The sequence below is a fragment of the Urocitellus parryii genome, chromosome X (genome assembly GCF_045843805.1).
Source record: "Urocitellus parryii isolate mUroPar1 chromosome X, mUroPar1.hap1, whole genome shotgun sequence".
NCBI classification, from domain to species: Eukaryota; Metazoa; Chordata; class Mammalia; order Rodentia; family Sciuridae; genus Urocitellus; species Urocitellus parryii.
In genome coordinates, this window is record NC_135547.1 from 90,609,501 (window position 1) to 90,626,103 (window position 16,603).

General features: G+C 47.5%; 1 protein-coding gene across 1 annotated transcript; it reads right to left on the bottom strand.

Moving 5' to 3' along the window:
* Positions 1-432: 432 nt before the first annotated feature.
* Syp (synaptophysin) lies at positions 433-14,165 on the bottom strand. Its single transcript, XM_026406699.2, has 7 exons — positions 14,065-14,165; positions 12,850-12,915; positions 11,658-11,782; positions 8,354-8,549; positions 7,447-7,638; positions 4,383-4,713; positions 433-1,919 (listed from the first exon to the last, which is right to left on the bottom strand). The coding sequence occupies exons 1-6, from the start codon at positions 14,098-14,100 to the stop codon at positions 4,387-4,389; spliced, it is 942 nt and encodes a 313-aa protein (XP_026262484.1). The 5' UTR covers positions 14,101-14,165; the 3' UTR covers positions 433-1,919; positions 4,383-4,386.
* Between the last annotated feature and the right edge of the window lie 2,438 nt (positions 14,166-16,603).

The following is a 16,603-nucleotide window of genomic DNA, read 5'->3' on the forward strand; positions in this document are numbered from 1 at the left end:
GGATTGGGTAGGGTGAGGTCTCCCTGTGATGTCTCCCTAGTCAGAGCCCTTGGGGATCCGTCTGTCTGTCTGTCTGTCTGTAGTACTAGGGAGCAAACCTAGAAACTCTTACATTTTAAGCAAGTGGTCTACCACTGAGCTACATCTCAAGCCTTTCCCATGGGGATTTGAGGATAGGGCTCCACAGGAACCAGGAAGGATAGTGGCTGAGGGAACCAAACCCTTAAAAAGACCTGTCATAGCTAGCAGGTCTACTCAGAGCTTGACTTAGAATGACTGGCAGGCGAGGAGCCTTCACAGAGAGGATGTGGCAGCAGCCTGAACTGCATTCATCAGGTTTGGGTTTTAGCCTCCTCTCCCCAGTCTTTACCCGCACCCCATCTGCCCCCCCAAAAGACACATTGAGAAACTGCAGCCAGTTGGACTAGGTGGTTGAGGAGTTTATTTGGGGAGGAGAATTATTCATATTTGTTCTTCCTGGGGAGGGGGTCTTCAAACAATACCGAAGGGCAGGGTGTGGGAAAGGGGGGTCTGGAGGGGAAAGGAAGGGGCCACAGCCAGACGAAATGGCAACACACAATCACAGGCACTACCGACATCACAGACACAGCAGAGGGTGCAGGACAGGGGCTCCAGACCAGGCCTCCAACCACCCCAGATCGGGTGGAGATGTGGAGGGAGGGAGGGGCAGGGGAAGGGGGAAGAGGGGTGGGCCAGCCCCACAGACCTGCCTGGCTCTGCCCTCTGATTACCTAGCTATCTGGTCAAGGGGAGGGACAAGGGTGTGGGGGCTGTTCCTCTCTGGATCCCACCCCTCACTCTCCAAGCAAAATCATTCGTTTTTTTTCCCAGACCAGCTTCCTTGGTTCCCAGCCTTAGCTAGGGCCATTTTCCCCACCCTTAACAAAACTCATCCTGCAGCTCCTAAGCACCCCCCCACCTACTACCCAAACCTGTTCAATTTAAAACACATTTTCTTCACTGTCCTATTGGGGGAGGGGCTGCCCTTTCTGAAACCACCAGGCTCACCCCACTCTAACCACACCCCTTCTGGAACCCTGACTAGGACAGTTCACCCCAAGCTTAGCTCATTCCTGAACCCCACCTCTTGCTCTACTCAAGATGTGTTCCCATTAGATCAAGTTCAGATTCTTGAATGTGCCAAGCCATACACACACGCGCACACACACACACACACACACACCTTCTATAGGCTGGTCCCAATCCAAGACCCAACCAGTCTGGAGTCCACTTGCTGGCTCACATAAACCCCCACCCCTTCTAGAGACATGCCCTGGGCCTCCTTCCAAGCCTCACCCCAGAATGCTTTAGGCACCCCTTTACTTCAGTTACTCCCTGATGACTACTCCCCTCCACTCTAGAGCTCCCTTTAAAGACCACCTTGGATCCAAGCTGTCTTCTCTACCCCAAGATTCCGGATCTCTGCCTCTCTCCTACCCTCAGGGTTGAATTTTCCTTCACAGCTTTGTTCAGGCAAGGCTGGTGGAACCAAGGCCAGAGTTAGGAGGAGGGGCTAGAGAGAGGGGAGAGAGTCTGAATTCACACCCACCCTCCCCACACAGCTGAGGTCTGTCCCCTCCCTGTCCCCCTTCCAGAGCCCCCTAAATTCAGGGGACAGGGACAGGGATCAGAGAGGGGCTGAGGAATGCAGGGAAGGGGCAGGAGTAGGGAAGAAGCCCACTCAAGACTGGGCCCCTAGTGCATGAAGGGAGAGGGGTGAGGGCAGGGCTCAGACAGATAAATAGATATTTATATATAATATATATATATATAAACAGCAAAGACAGTTAGGGTCTCCTGGCTTGAGGGGTGGAGACCTAGGGTGTAGGGGAAGGAAGGGGGGCAGGCCTTCTCCTGAGCTCTTGCCCACCTATGGGGTCCTCCCGGGCTGCACTGACCTGTAGAGACAAAAAACACAGAAAGGAGAAAGGGTCTAAACACAGATGGCACCCTTAGGGAGGAGCTGCCCCCTTTCCCTGGGTGCTGCTGCTTTTTCCTTTCTTTCTTCACTCACAGCCCTGAAATCAGTTTCTTTCCAGCTGCCCTCATGGTGTTCCCGATCTTGAGCCCACTGGGTTAGGTACCAAAACCATTAAGGTCCCCCACTCCCAACTAAAAAAAATCCATTAACAGCTATTGTTCTAGCCACTGGGTATATACCATATTGAGCAAAACAAAGATCCCTGTCTTTATGGGGCATACCTTGTGGCAGGGGGAGACAGACTTTCCTTAATGATGCATAAATGAATTATGTAGTAGAACATAAATTCATAACATTGAAATAAAATGAAAGTGGAGTGAACAAGGGGCATGGTGTCAGCAATGGGGTCACATGGTGCCTTGGGGATCAAGCTGTGAAGACTCCATCTTTGCCTCCAGATGTGATATAAGCCATGGAATGATTTTGAGCAGGGAAGAGTAAAATGAGTAAATGTCTCATGGTGTTTCCATCATTTACTCAATAAAATGTTTTGTAGCATGAGGAGTGCTCTAAGTGATGTGTGTCCTGTATGAATAAGTTATGGTTATATTCTTCAGTCTAGGGGAAGAGACAGTGAATAAACATATACACTAATAATTATAGATCATGATAAGGAAAAGCACAGGGTACTATGAGAGAGATAACAAGGGGGATTTGTTTTAGACAGGCAAGACCTCACCGATCAAGTGACCACAAGGATGAAATGAAGCTGGCTAGGTAGATATTAATTTGTGTGGGTGTGAAACTCCAGGAGGAAAACAGGTTCAAAGGCCCTGAAGTCAGATTGTGCTTGACACATTGCAGTGGCCAGTTTGACTGAAACAGAGTAGGGGAATGGTAGGTGAGATCAGGAAAGTGAGATGGGGGTGGGGGGCTAAATGTGTAGGGATTTAATGTACATAGTGAAAACTTCTAGTTTTAATTCCAATGAGATGGGTGGGATGGGAACTACAGCTTACTTCTAAGTACAGGAGGGCCATGAACTAATTTAGGATATAACAGAATCACTCGGATACGGCATAGAACAAAATAAAAACGGGGGTGCACACCTGTGAAGAGGTCCAGGGGAGATTACAGTAAGAAGTGGAAAGACTATGGAATTATTTTGATGGTAGGGCCCACAGGGTTCTTTGTTGAATTAGATGAGAGATGCTTTAATAAATCCCCTGCCTTTTGCTTCCTAGCTAACCCAGTACCAGAAACTACCTCTACCCACAGTTACAACTTCCTTGCCTTCCTGCCCCCGCCCCCAACTCAGGGAAATCTTTTTTTTTGGCAGTACTGAGGATCAGATTCAGGGACACTCTATCACTGAATTACATTCCAGCCCTTTTTATTTTGAGGCAGGGTCTCACTAAATTGCAGAGGCTGCGCTCAAACTTTCAATCATCCTCCTTCAGCCTCCAGAGTAGCAGGGATTGCACCAACACCAGATGACTCAATTCTCTCTTAAGGCACAGCAAAAAGATCGGTAAGCCATGCCGAGCACGGTTGTGCAAGCCTGTAATTCCAGTGACCTGGAAGCCTGCAGCAGGACTGCAGGCTAACCTGGATAATTTAGCGAGACCCTGCCTCAAAATAAATAATAATAAAAATAAATTAGGGGGCTGAGGCTCAGAGGTAGAGCGCTCGCCTCGCGGGTGTGAGGCTTTGGGTTCAATCCTCAGCACCATATAAAAATAAGTAAATAAAATATTGTGTTCATCTACAACTAAAAATTTTTTCTAATTAATTAATTAAAAAGTGTAGTTTAGTGGTAGGCCAGCCCTGGGTTTAATCCTCAATACTGCAAAAATAGTAAGTTAAAAAAAAAATGTCGGTCAGCCTTCCCAAGCACCCCCCCCACCCCTTTTCCTCCTTTGAAATTCCACACCACATCTTTAACCTCGAAGACTTGGGAGAGGTGGCATATCTACCACCTCCTCTGGCATAGGTGAGCTCGTCTGACCTTCAAGACTCAAGCCGTTTACACTCAGCATCTATTGGCTTTACCACCTATTGGCTAACCTGTCACTTCTAAGACCCACCTCTTCCGCAGAGCCGCCCCTCTGACTATGCTTTACTGCGCAAGTCCTCCTGTGATTCCCTCTTTTCATTGGTCTCTCTGTCTACTTGTTTCACCCCTTCCTTCCCGCGGAGCTGCACTTCTCCCTCCCTCTCATTGGCTTGTTATTCCGCCCATCTTCAAGTACCACTCTCTTGTTCTCCATTCATTGGCTAGCTTTTCTACTCAGGTATCTTTATTGGTTCCTTCACACTTTAACCCTTACTCGTGGGCAAATGTTCTATGTACTGTCCATTCCTAACTCTTATTGATTCACTGACCCACCCATCTCCTTTCATGTACCCTCTTTGGCCATATCACCCGCCAGTCACTCACCAGGTTACATCTGATTGGAGAAGGAGGTGGGCGCACCCTGTGGGCCGTAGCCTTGCTGCCCATAGTCGCCCTGAGGCCCGTAGCCACCGCCACCGCCGCCGGCTGGCTGCCCGTAGTCGGGCTGGTAACCACCCTGGGGCCCGTAGGAGTCCTGGGGCCCATACCCGCCGGGGCCCTGCCCGTATCCTGCATCGCCGTAGGCGTCCCCGGGTGCTGGTTGCTTCTCAGGGGCGCCAGGTGGTGCACGCAGGAACGGGGCGGCCCAGCCTGTCTCCTTAAACACAAACCACAGGTTGCCGACCCAAAGCACCAGGTTCAGGAAGCCGAACACCTGCAGGGAGATAAGGACTTGCTGTAGTCCCCTGCCCACTACCTTGGGAGCCTGAGGGGACTTCAAGGCCATGCGCACAGGAATGGGCTTATAGTGCTTGAATTTGTGGACTCCTGGACGGTGGTGGTTTCTAAAGTCCTGACTGAGGTCCCAGGGTTGAATGTCAATGTGCAGAAACATCATCTTGGGCATAGGATGCATGTTAGAATTAAGATTCCTGGGGATGTGGAGCTGTATCAGTATTCCGTATACAAATATTTATCTATTTGCACACATTACATATACATGTTTACACATGTATAAATTATAGTAAATTTAAATTTGTAATATGTTTATCATAAGATGTAAGCATACTTTTTTTTAAACTAGGTTCTGAACCCAGGGCCTTGAGTATGTGTGCTCTACCACTGAACTGCAGCCTTATTTTAATTTCAAGACAGGGGCTTGATAAGTTGTCCAGGCTGGCCTCAATTTGGGATTTTCCTGTCCTAGTTTCCCTAGTAGCTGGGATTTCAGGATTGTGCGATCACACCTGGATATAAACATACATTTTTTTTTATTAAATATGCCACTAACAGGGCTGGGGATGTAGTTCAGTGGTTGAGCACTTGCCTAGCATGCATGAGGTCCTGGGTTCAATCTCAAGTACTGTCAAAAACTAATAAAGAAGCTGGGTGCAGTGGTGCATATCTGTAATCCCAGCAGCTTGGGAGGCTGAGACAGGAGGATCGTGAGTTCAGTCAGTCTCAGCAATGGTGAGGTGCCAAGCAATTCATTGAGACCCTGTCTCAAAATGAAATATAAAATAGGACTGGGGATGTGACTCAGTGGTCCAGTGTCCCTGAGTTCAATGCCCAGTACCAAAATAATTAATTAATTTTAAAAAACAAAAGAATAGTTTACTAACAAATGTGCACACACACACATGAATACACAATGTGTACAAATTCATATGTAATTATTCATGTGTAAAAATATGTAATTATGTACTGTTATATTAAAATATAGATACATGGGAGCCAGACCTGGTGGCACATGACTAGTCCCAGTGACTCTCGAGACTGAGGCAGGTGGACCACAAGTTCAAGGCCAGCCTGTACAACTTTGTAAGACCCTCAATAAAAAATAAAAAGGGCTGGGGATATACCTTAGTGGTAAAGTGCCCCTGGCTTCAATCCTCAGTACCACAAAAACAAAGCAAAAATATATAAATATATTGAATGTATAAAAATATTTTAAAAACATAAAACCTTTCATATATCTTTTGCTATATATTGCGCCCACTTCTAAGTGCTTTACATGTTATTAATTAACTTACAATTCCTTTTTTTTTTTTTTTTTGGTACTAGGAATTGAACCCAGGGGTACTTTACTACCGAGCTATATTCCTAGTCCTTTTTTTTTTTGTTTTGAGACAAAGTCTCACTGAATTTCTTAGGCCCTTGCTAAATTGCCTAGTCTGACCTTGAACTTTCCATCTTCTTGCCTCAGACTCCTAAATTGCTGGGATTACAGGCGTGTGCCACCATCACCAGCAAAATTTCATTTTTAGGACTGAGGTTGTGGCTTACTGGTAGAGCACTTGCCTGACATATGTGAGGCACTGGGTTCAATCCTCGGAACCACGTAAAAATAAATAAATAAGATAAAGGTATTATTTTAAAAAGTTCCTTTGTAGTTAGGAAGTAAAATCTCCATTTTATTTTACCTAAATTTTTCCTTATTTATTTATTGAGACTGGGCCTGGCAAAGTTGCCCCAGCTGACCTCAAACTCCTGGGCTCAAGTGATCCTCCTGCCTCAGCCTCCAGAGTAGCTGGGACTACAGGCCCATGTCACCACACTTGGCTGATATTTCTAATTTATTTATTTAATTAATTTATTTGGACCTGGAAATTAAACCCAGGGGCACTTTACCACTAAGCTATAGCTCTGGCCCTTTTGATTTTTTAAAAATTTTGAGACAGTGTCTTGCTAAGTTGCTTAGGGCCTTATTAAGTTGCTGAGGCTGGCCTCCAGCTTGCAGTCCTTCTTACTTCAACCTTCCGGGTTGCTGGGATTGCAGGTGTGCCCACTATGCATGGCTGATATTTCCATTGCTTTAAACAGAGGAAATTGAGGCCCAGAGAAGCTAAGTTACCCAAGGTCTCAGTCAGCAAGTAATTGAAAGAAGAGTTAGAATCTTGGCACCTGTAACATTTGTATGCAATTTACATTGTGCCAGGCCCTTTTCTAAGCACTTTGTATGTTATTAGTTCATGAAATACTCAAGTTTGGAGCAAAACCAATTATTAGTCTTCAATTTACATGCTCAAACAGCCCCGAGAGGCAGTGTGACTAGCTTTAGGTCACAGAGCTCATAAGTGGCAGAGCTAGGATTTGAATTTATAAGTAGGGAAACATTTCAAGTTATTGTTTCCTTTTGCACATAAGAAAACCAAGGTTCCACGAGGATACTGAGTTGTGGGAGATTCTACATGACAAGGTTGGGTCTGGGATCCAAGTTTCTCAAATTTAATATGGATAGAAGGCTTCCTGTTCCCCACTAGGGGACAGTATGTGCATCCCTGTGTTATCTCATCCTTCAAGACTCTGTTGTTGGTATGCCTCCTCCAGGGATCCTCCTTGGATCTCTCCTGACTGTCCTCTCATTTTCACTTTCCAATGCTCCCTATGTCAAACTGGAAATTTCCCAGGCTCCCTTCTCAAACAGTTCCAGTTTCCCAGGGCTTACCACTGAGGTGTTGAGTCCTGAGGTCACAGGGTCCCTCAGCTCCTTGCATGTGTTGCCTGTCTGGCGGCAGACATCCATCTCCTTGATAATGTTCTCTGGGTCTGTGGCCATCTTCACATCTGAGAGTCCCTTGGCCCAGGCGGATGAGCTAACTAGCCACATGAAGGCAAACACCGCTGTGGCTAGAAAGTCCTAGGGTGGACAGAGGTGAGGAAGGTGGCATTGTGAGTGGGCTACTTCACACTGAACCCTCCTGGGATCAGAACCTTTCTTGGGAGGGAGGGTCCCCCACAAGAGGCCTCTCTCTCCCCTGCCTTTTCAGCTGGGAAGCCTACAACATTTTCACCTGAAGGTGGCCCTCCCAGCTTCAGCTTGTGTGAGTTTATGTGACACAGAGGATGTGGGAGTTTGATTGTGATGTGTGGGTGCAGGTGTTGGGGAGGAACTCTGTGGGATGTTTCCGAATTTGTGGGAAGTGGTGTGTCTTTCCACTTTCATCTGCACGTGGGAATTTGTGTCATTTGATGTCTGGGATGAGGGTATGTGAGTACAGCTGTGTAGGAATCTGTCTGTGTGGCAGGATGACATGCATGACTGTCACAGTGAACCTCTGCATGCACCTTCCTTTGATCTAGACTGCGTGGTTGTGAGAGAAATGGTAGGTTCACTGGTGTAGGCCTGTCTGGGATTTTTTGTAGACTGTGAGTAAGGCCCTGGGGCCCTATGGCTCCCTCACTCCCTGATACCCAGTGTGGACTCAAAGAGACAGCAGCAGCAGTAACGTGTGGCTGTTATGATGGCTGCTTCCATATGGGCCTGACAGTTGGTGTGGCCTATGAACAAAATGAATTTTGTCCCCGAGGTCTTGTGTCCCCCAGACTCTACATACAAACAGCAGGGGACTCACCATCATGGGCCCTTTGTTGTTCTCTCGGTACTTGTTCTGCAGGAAGATGTAGGTGGCCAGAGCCCCCATGGAGTAGAGGAAGGCAAACACAGCCACAGTGACAAAGAATTCAGCAGAAGAGGAGTAGTCCCCCACTAGGAAGACCTTTGTGGTGCCCCCTCGGCAGTTGGGTGCATCAAAGTACACTTGGTGCAGCCTGCAGAGAGAGGTGGGCAGGTGTGGTACAGCCCCTGAGAATACTGTCAGCCCCCTGCCCAGTCATGGGTCTACCCGATTCTGACAAAATCCCAGGAAAGGGAGGGAATGACCATTCACAAAGCACCTGTGATGTACCCAGTCACATTTCACTGACTGATCAAAAGCTTTCTAGTGAGAAGGGTTATCCATGCTCCACTCCAACCTAGGCACTCTTGTCTCTTGGTTATTCCTAGAACTTGCCAGTCATCCTCTTAACTCAGGATCTTTGCACTGGCTGTTCCTTTTGCCAGGAATGCTCTTCTCTTAAATATCTTCATGTCTTACTCCCCCATCTTCTTCAAGCTTTGCTCTGTTGTCACCTTCTTAGTGAGGCCTTCCCAGAAATCACTATTTAAAAATTAATTAAACCATTTGCTCCCCGTACTCCTTAACCCCCTTCCTTGTTCCATTTTTCTCTGAAGCTGTGATCACCACATAACATACCAGGGATTTGTTTTGTTTTGAGCTTACTTATCTTGATTTATGCTGTAATTACAAGAGGGCAGGGCTTTTTCTTGTTTGGTTCATTGCTGTATCCCCAGTGTCTGGAGGACCCCGGAGCACATAGTAGGTTTTCAAGCAGTATTTACTCAATAAAATGTACAGGGGTAAAAAAGGCTCAGAGAACTGCATTAAATTGACCAAAGTCACAAAGCTGGCAAGGGAATGGCAGAATTGGAGCTGAATCCTGTCTTCCCCCTATATCTTGCTCATTCTTCTCCCCATCCCACTTCAGGTTCCTGAGAGAGGAAAAAAAATGTATGCATAGCAGAGGATAGCCCAGTGGCTACAAAGTAGGAAAAGACAGAAAGGAGGGTAGAAGGGACATTGGAACGGGATGTTTGTATGTGAGACAAGGACAGTCTGGTGAAATGGAGGAAACTGTAGGGGTAAAGGCCTGGAATGGGGGTCCAGAGCTCTGACCTCAGACTGGGGGCAGGATTCTGAGACTGAGCAAATGGTGTCAGTGTTTTTGTATAGCAGAGTTCCTGAAGGAGGAGGCTTAACATTTATTGATCACCTACTAAACAGTTTATATATCTATCTAATTTAATGATGCCTTTCTAGCAATTTCTCTAAAGTGGGCATTACTAGACTCATTTTACAGGTGAACAGAGGCTTAGCAAGGCTATTACTTGTCCAAGGCTATTACAAGGAATTGAATCTGGGTTTGAGTTTCCATTTCCAGTGGGCTGGGTTTAGAGAGGAGGTACCCAAAGGGGAATGAGGGATCCTTAGGGTGTATCAGGGCACTGAGGAAGGCTTGTTCAGCAGGACTTGGGACAAAGACTTCTTTGAGGGAGACTTTTGGGTAAAGGGCAGATCCTTCTGTCCTGAAGTCCTAGGCATTGGGGAATCCATAGGGAGCTTTTGTGATGTGGATTCGCAGAGGGTCAACTTTAAATAGTTTTCTATGCTGCCAACTACCGCTTCTTCTCCCTGGTTTCTATGATCCAGTGGATCCCTGTTTGCTCCTCTACCTCTCAGGTCATGCTTTCTCGGTGCTTCTACTTCTTTCCATCATTATTCAGGGTCTGGGCTGGGATTTCCTCTATTTTAACTGTTCCTACTTCCCACTGAGTGATTTCTTGGGTTGACATTGACATTTAGGGTCCAAAACCCCCAATTTCCAACTCAATGCCTGGCCTCCTTCCTTGCATTCCTAAAACTGGTTTCTTTTACTTATTTAGCCAACACTTCTGGGCACTTTTTCAGTACTGGAGATTAAACCCAGGGCTTTGGGCATGCTAGACAAGTGCTCTACCACTTGGCTACACTACCAGTCCTTTTTACTTTATTTTCAAACATAGTCTCAATAAGTTGCCCAGACTGGCCATGAACTTATGATCCTCCTTCCTCAGCCTACTGAGTTGTTGGTATTACAGGCCTACACCACTATGGCTGGCTCTTAGCAAGCATTTCCTGTGTGCCAGGCACTAAGCTAACCATGGTGCAAGTATTAACTCATTTATGACTTCCCAAAACCCTGTGGGATAGGCATTATTATCATCCCCAATTACAGATAAGGAAGTTGAGACTCAGAGTGGTTATGTAATTTGGCTAAGTAGTGGAGGAACCTCAATGGAAATTGTGTCTATAGGTCGGTCTCCCCATCCCTCAGGAGATAGTAACCATGCCAGCTATGCTCACTCTTGGACACCTAGGATCCTGCACAGAGCCCAGCACACAATGTAAGCTCAATAAATGCCAGAATCGTTTAACTGGGTATCATCATTCCCCATATCTAAGCAGCACCTACTCATTTTTCACTATTAGAAAACCCTGCATGAGGATCGCCTCCTAGAGTTTCTCTCCATTTGCAACTATCCTCTTTATCAATTTGTTTGTTATCATATAGACTCCACATGGGTAGGGAGCATGGTGTATTTTAGTCACTTCTACATCCCTAGCACTTTGAGCAGTATCTGGCAAACAACAGATTCTCAAAAAATGTGTATGGAATGGATGAACGAATGGAGAATAAATAATATTGATTGAGCACCTACTGTGTTTAGATTTATATCTTTTACTATTTTTTGTTTTGGTTGTGCTGAGGGTCAAACCCAGGGATTAGGCAAGTGTTCTACCACGGAGCTACATCCCTGGCCCTGCATTTTACTTTTTTTCTTTTGTGGTACTAGGAATTAAACCCAGTGGTATTCTATCACTGAGTGACATCTCCAGCCATTTTTATTTTAAGACAGAATCTTGCTAAGTTGCTCAGTCTAGCTTCGAACTTGCAATCCTCCTATCTCAGCCTCCAGAGTAACTGGGATTACAGGTGTGTTACTTTTTAATCTTGTTTATTTCCTGTCCCTTACCCTTTTCCTTCACTAGAACAGAGCCAGAGGGTGACAGCCTGTGTCTGTCTTGCTCACCACATGGTCCTAGATGTCCAAAGGAGTGCCAGGTACACAGCAGGTGCTCAGTGCATGGGCAGTAATCCCAGTGGTTATGACCTCTTGAGGTGGGGGCTGGGCAGAAGCCACTGGGTAGGAGGTATTAGCCAGTCCCACCCCACCCTTGCCTTTCCCAGGTCTGTTGGGATCCCAGGGTGGGGTCACACCTGAAGGGGTACTCAAATTCAACCTCGATGCTGAGGTCACTCTCCGTCTTGTTGGCACACTCCACGCTCAGCCGGAGCTCCCCGTTGTAGCTGCCGCATGTGGCAAAGGCGAAGATGGCAAAGACCTTGGGCAGCAGGGATGGGGATGGTCATATTGAGCTTGTCTGCATGTGGGAGGGGGGGTGCCCTCGTCTGGGACAGATGGGGGCCCAGCATAGGCAGCAGCAGATGGAGAGGTCCCCACCCCCATCCCCTAATCAGGGCTCATAGTCACAAGCTGATTACAGGGGTGTGGCTGTCTCTTCCTGTTTCTCCCTTTCCCTGTGCCTCTCTGTCTCTACCCCTCTATGCTCTGATGTCCTCCTCTCTTTCTTTTTCTGTGTGTCTTACTGTGTTTCCATATCTTTCTATATCTCTTTTTCTCTATATGTCTTTGTCTTTCTCATATGTCTGTCTCTCTGTGACTCTGATTTTCTGCCTCTCCTGTCTCTAGGTGTCTCTTTTTGCTCTCTCTGTATGAGTGTATGTCTATGTCAGTGTCTTTCAGTTTCTTGGTCTGTCTCTGTCTCTCTGCTGTCTCTCATGAGGTCTCCATATGGTCCTCTCTCTGTCTCCCTCGTATCTCTTTTTCTTTGTGTTAGTTTCTCTTTATTTCTGAGAATCTCTCTGTCTCTTTCTCTACCCCACTCTATTTTCCTTCCTCTCCCTGTGTCCATTTCCATTTGCATCTCTGTTCTCTGTGCATCTTTCTCTGATTCCCTTTTCTTGTCTGTTTGCCTTTCTCTCTCATTTCTTTTCTTTTTTTTCTCAGTAGTTCCATCTCTATCTCCATCATTTCTTGTCTCTATTTCTGTCTCCTTTACTGTGTCTGGGTTTCTCTGTCTTTGCATCTCTCCCCAAGCAATCAGCTTTAGGCTCCACCTCCCCCACCCTTCCCTCACTTCAAAAAAGGATGTAGGACGTCACAATATGCCACTTCAGGACGGGGGTACCCTCAGCCTTATGTGACGTCACAGTCCATCCTTTCCTTGGCTTCAAACCCCTGGGACCTCACCCTCAAGCCCAATTCCCTTATCCCCTTCCAATGTCCATCCATTTGTTGGCTCCCACCCCTCCTCCTCCCTGGTTCTTCTGGACCCCCACTACCTCTGGCTCTCTCTTCAGTGTTCCTCACGACCCAGATCACACTCACCCATTGCAGCACCTTCACGAAGCCAAGGGGCTCCTTGATCACCCGGAACTGACCCCCAGCCACCAGCTGAGGAGAGAGAGTGGGGACGGGTGGGGTTGGGGGAAATGGACAGGAAGGTAAGGGGAAAAGCTATCAGGTGATGACCCCTGAGGATAGGGCACGTGACCTCTGGGAGGGGGAGGCATTTGGAAAGGGGGTGAGAAGGAAAAAGTGACATCTTGGGGAAGGTATGAGCACCAGGGTCTCTGTGAAAAGACCCTCAGGGTTCAAGTCTAGTGGAGAGCTCTGAGGTGATAGTGGGTCAGATGGCAGAAGAGTTCAGAGGTGAGAAAGACAGGGATGGAGTCTGGACCACTTAGGGAAGGTAGGTGTGAAATCCTTAAAGGTGAATCAGATGGGGAAGAAGGTCGGTGAAGAAGGTGAGGAAGGAGTTGGGGTTCACTAGGGTTGGGGGAAGGGGTCTTGAGTGGTGAAGGTGAGTCATAATAGGGCGGGAGGTGGGTTGTCTAAAGTGGGGGAGCAGTCCACAGGAGTAAAGGTGAGTCAGATGGGGGAGGTCTGAGGAGATGAGGATGAGGAGGGGTTGGTATTGGTTAGCGAGGGGGCGAGGTTCTGAGGTGGTGAACCAGAGTGAGATGGCGGAGAGGGTCTGGACTGATTAAGGTGAGGGAGAGCTGGGACATGGCTTCACTGCATATGTCTTGTGGGAGAAGAGATTGGGGGGTTTGGAGAGGCAAAATCGGATCGTCCGCCTAGGTCTGCCCTGGGGAAAGGAGTGGTCATCTACTGGGGTGCAGTCTGTTTGGGAGGGGCGGGTGCCAGCCCTCCCCCACCCCACCCCCACACCTTCTGTCGCTCTATTTCCTAGCTCATCCGCAGCCCCCCCGAGTCTCCCTTCCACTCTTCCCTCCCTTCCCCCCTTTTCTTTCCCCCAACCCCAAGACCCCGTCATGCTCCCTTCGAGGTAGCCGGTAATGATCAGAGATTTTGGTGGCCTCCGCTGCGGCAATGAGGATGGCCCTCGCTGCGGCAAAGAGCGCACTCCTTCTTTTTTCCACCTCCCTCGTCCTCCCTCGCCTGCCGCAGACCCCCAGCCCCAGCACCAGGGAACAGGTCTCTGTTGCCAGGACCACCTCTCAGAGTCAGGGGGTCAAAGTGACCCGAGTCCGGAGGCCTGGAAGCAGAGGGTTCTGTCCGCGGTGCTGGAGCGCGTACCTGATTCACCACGTCCATGTCTGCCAGCAGCAGCATCAGCAATGCAGGGGGCGGGAGGTGCCTGCTAGCAAGGGCGGGCGCGGGGCGCGGCGGGGGCGGTGCGCGATCATTGGAACAGCCCAGGCGGCGGCAGCCCCGCCCCTCGCATCCCCCTTCGCTCGCGCCTGCGCACAACAGGTCGTTTCCCAGTCTCACCGGCCGCCATTCCAGCCTGGAGGCTGGAGACAGGAGAGCGTTTTGGCAACATCTTTCTCTCTGAAAAGACAGCTAGAGGACTGGGGTGAGGAGGACCGCTCATTTCTACAGTATTATATTTTGCCAGGCCCTTTCCTGAGTTTGTTAAAATGTTCACTCATTTAATCCCTGGGTAGGAGGGACTATGAACCGTGTTTTTACAGAGGAGGAAAATGAGTCCCCAGGGAGGCTAAGTGACTTGCACAAGGTCACCCAGCTAGTAATTGGCAGTGCTCAGAGTCTCTGCAGTTTAAACATAGTTCAAGGTCCTGAGGGTTCTGAAAGTCTGGATTTTAAGTACATCCAAATAAACCTGCTCTTCCCTCCTCTCATCTCATTTTTCTCTTCCTCTTGGTCAAATCCTTGCCTACTCCAACTCTGCAGTTTAGTTCCTATTTATTCCTTGTTATTCCTTCCTATTTATTATTTATTAAGCAATCTCTTAATTTGACCACCCTTCCATGCTATTAAAACTAGGCCTATCAAGGTCAATAGTGATTGCCATGTTGCAAAATCGAGTGGATGAAATAGAGTTGGGGCTTAGGATGTTCAACCTCACTCATGCTAAGAGGAGCACACATAAAAAATTACTAATACTAAATGCTAATAAAGCAGTACATCATTATACCTGATAACAGTGGCTGCCACCAGAGGAAAAGGAAACTTTTCAATTTAACCTCTTTGTAGCTTTTGAATTTTGAAACATCAAAATGTATCCTTTTTTAAAAAATATTTTTTTAGTTGTAGATGGACACAATAACTTTATTTGTTTTGATGTGGTGCTGAGGATTGAACCTAGTGCCTCACATGCAAGGCACGTGCTCTACCACTGAGCCACAACCCCACCCCACCCCCTTATTTTTAAAACACATAAATCATTCAAATATGTAATGGATGCTTCCTAGTTGTTACCTTATGAAGGGAAGCAGTGTACAGGAGGGGTGAAGAGCATGGGATTTGACATTCAGCTGCTTGAATTTGAATCCCATCTCTAATATTTATTCCTCTTTGACCTTGGGCAAGGAAGAAGGTTTAAAATGATGTGTATAGGGTTGTTGTACTGATTAAACACAATAATCACTGTAATGTTCTTAGCACTGGGCACAAGAAATGGTTAATTTTTATCTCTTTCACTTCTCTGGAATCCATTCACTTCTTGCTGTCTCCTCTGTCACCTTCCTTAGCTAAGGCGACCATCATTTCTGCCAATTTTAGCATCTCCAGTCTCTTCCCTCCCTTCTGTTTTCAGCACAGCCATCAGAGCATCTATTTAAAATGCAATGTTAACTATGTCACTACCCTACTCAAGTCCCTCCCATGGTTCCACATGCTCTAAATCCCACATCTTGGGTCCTAGCATTCAAGGCTCTACATGATGTGGCCTCAGGTGGTCTCTCCTACTTATCCCTTAGCAGTCTTCTTTCACTCTCTATGGACTGCCCACGATTTGCTATCCCATCAGTCCAAACACTTCAAGCCTTTGTTTCAAGGCCTAGGATAACTCTCTGGAATCCCAGTCTCCAATTTTGGCTTCCTCCAAATTTCAGTCCTGATGTGATTGACACAAATGATGTAAGGTGTGTAGCATTGTCTTGTGTTTGAGCCAGTTCATAGTTCATAGTTCCCTGAGAGAAACCCAGAATGGTGCCTGGCACATAGCTAATGCCTGATAAGCTTTCCCTGGATGAATGACACCGCACAGTTGGGACAATGAGTACAGGTGGAACAAGAAGCAGAAAAAACGGAGCTTGGGGATCTGTATGGGAAGAGAATGAGTGACTCTCATGTGATTTGAAGAAGGCCAGGGGGCTCCTGAGTGAGTTCTCTGAGATGGGAGCCCCACCCCTTGCTGTCATCTATATCTTCTACCAATGAATTTAGGTCTTCTTCTCTTTCTTGGGCAGAAGGTGGGAGGCAGAAGACAGCATGATACCACTTTTAGCCTCTCTAGAATTTCTGATGCCATCAGAGGACCCCTCTGCCTAAGACACTCACATACCAGACCAGCTCCAACTTCCAGGCCTTACCAATGGCAGGACTCTCCTATGGCTTTCCTTATCCTTTCCTTCTTATCTGTGTGTCCTTCCTCAGTTTAACCTGACTGACCTCTTGAGAATCACTACCCCCCTAGCCAGGCACCAACCCTCACATCCTCTCTCCCCCCCTTCCTCCATTTCTACCCAGTGCCCTCCTCCTCCCCTACCACCTCCACTCTGTCTCCAGCTTTTTTTGGCTGCTGTCTCTTCTTCCTCCTCCTCCCTCCTTCCCTGACGCTGAATAATCAGGCCTAGCTGTCCTGGTTTCT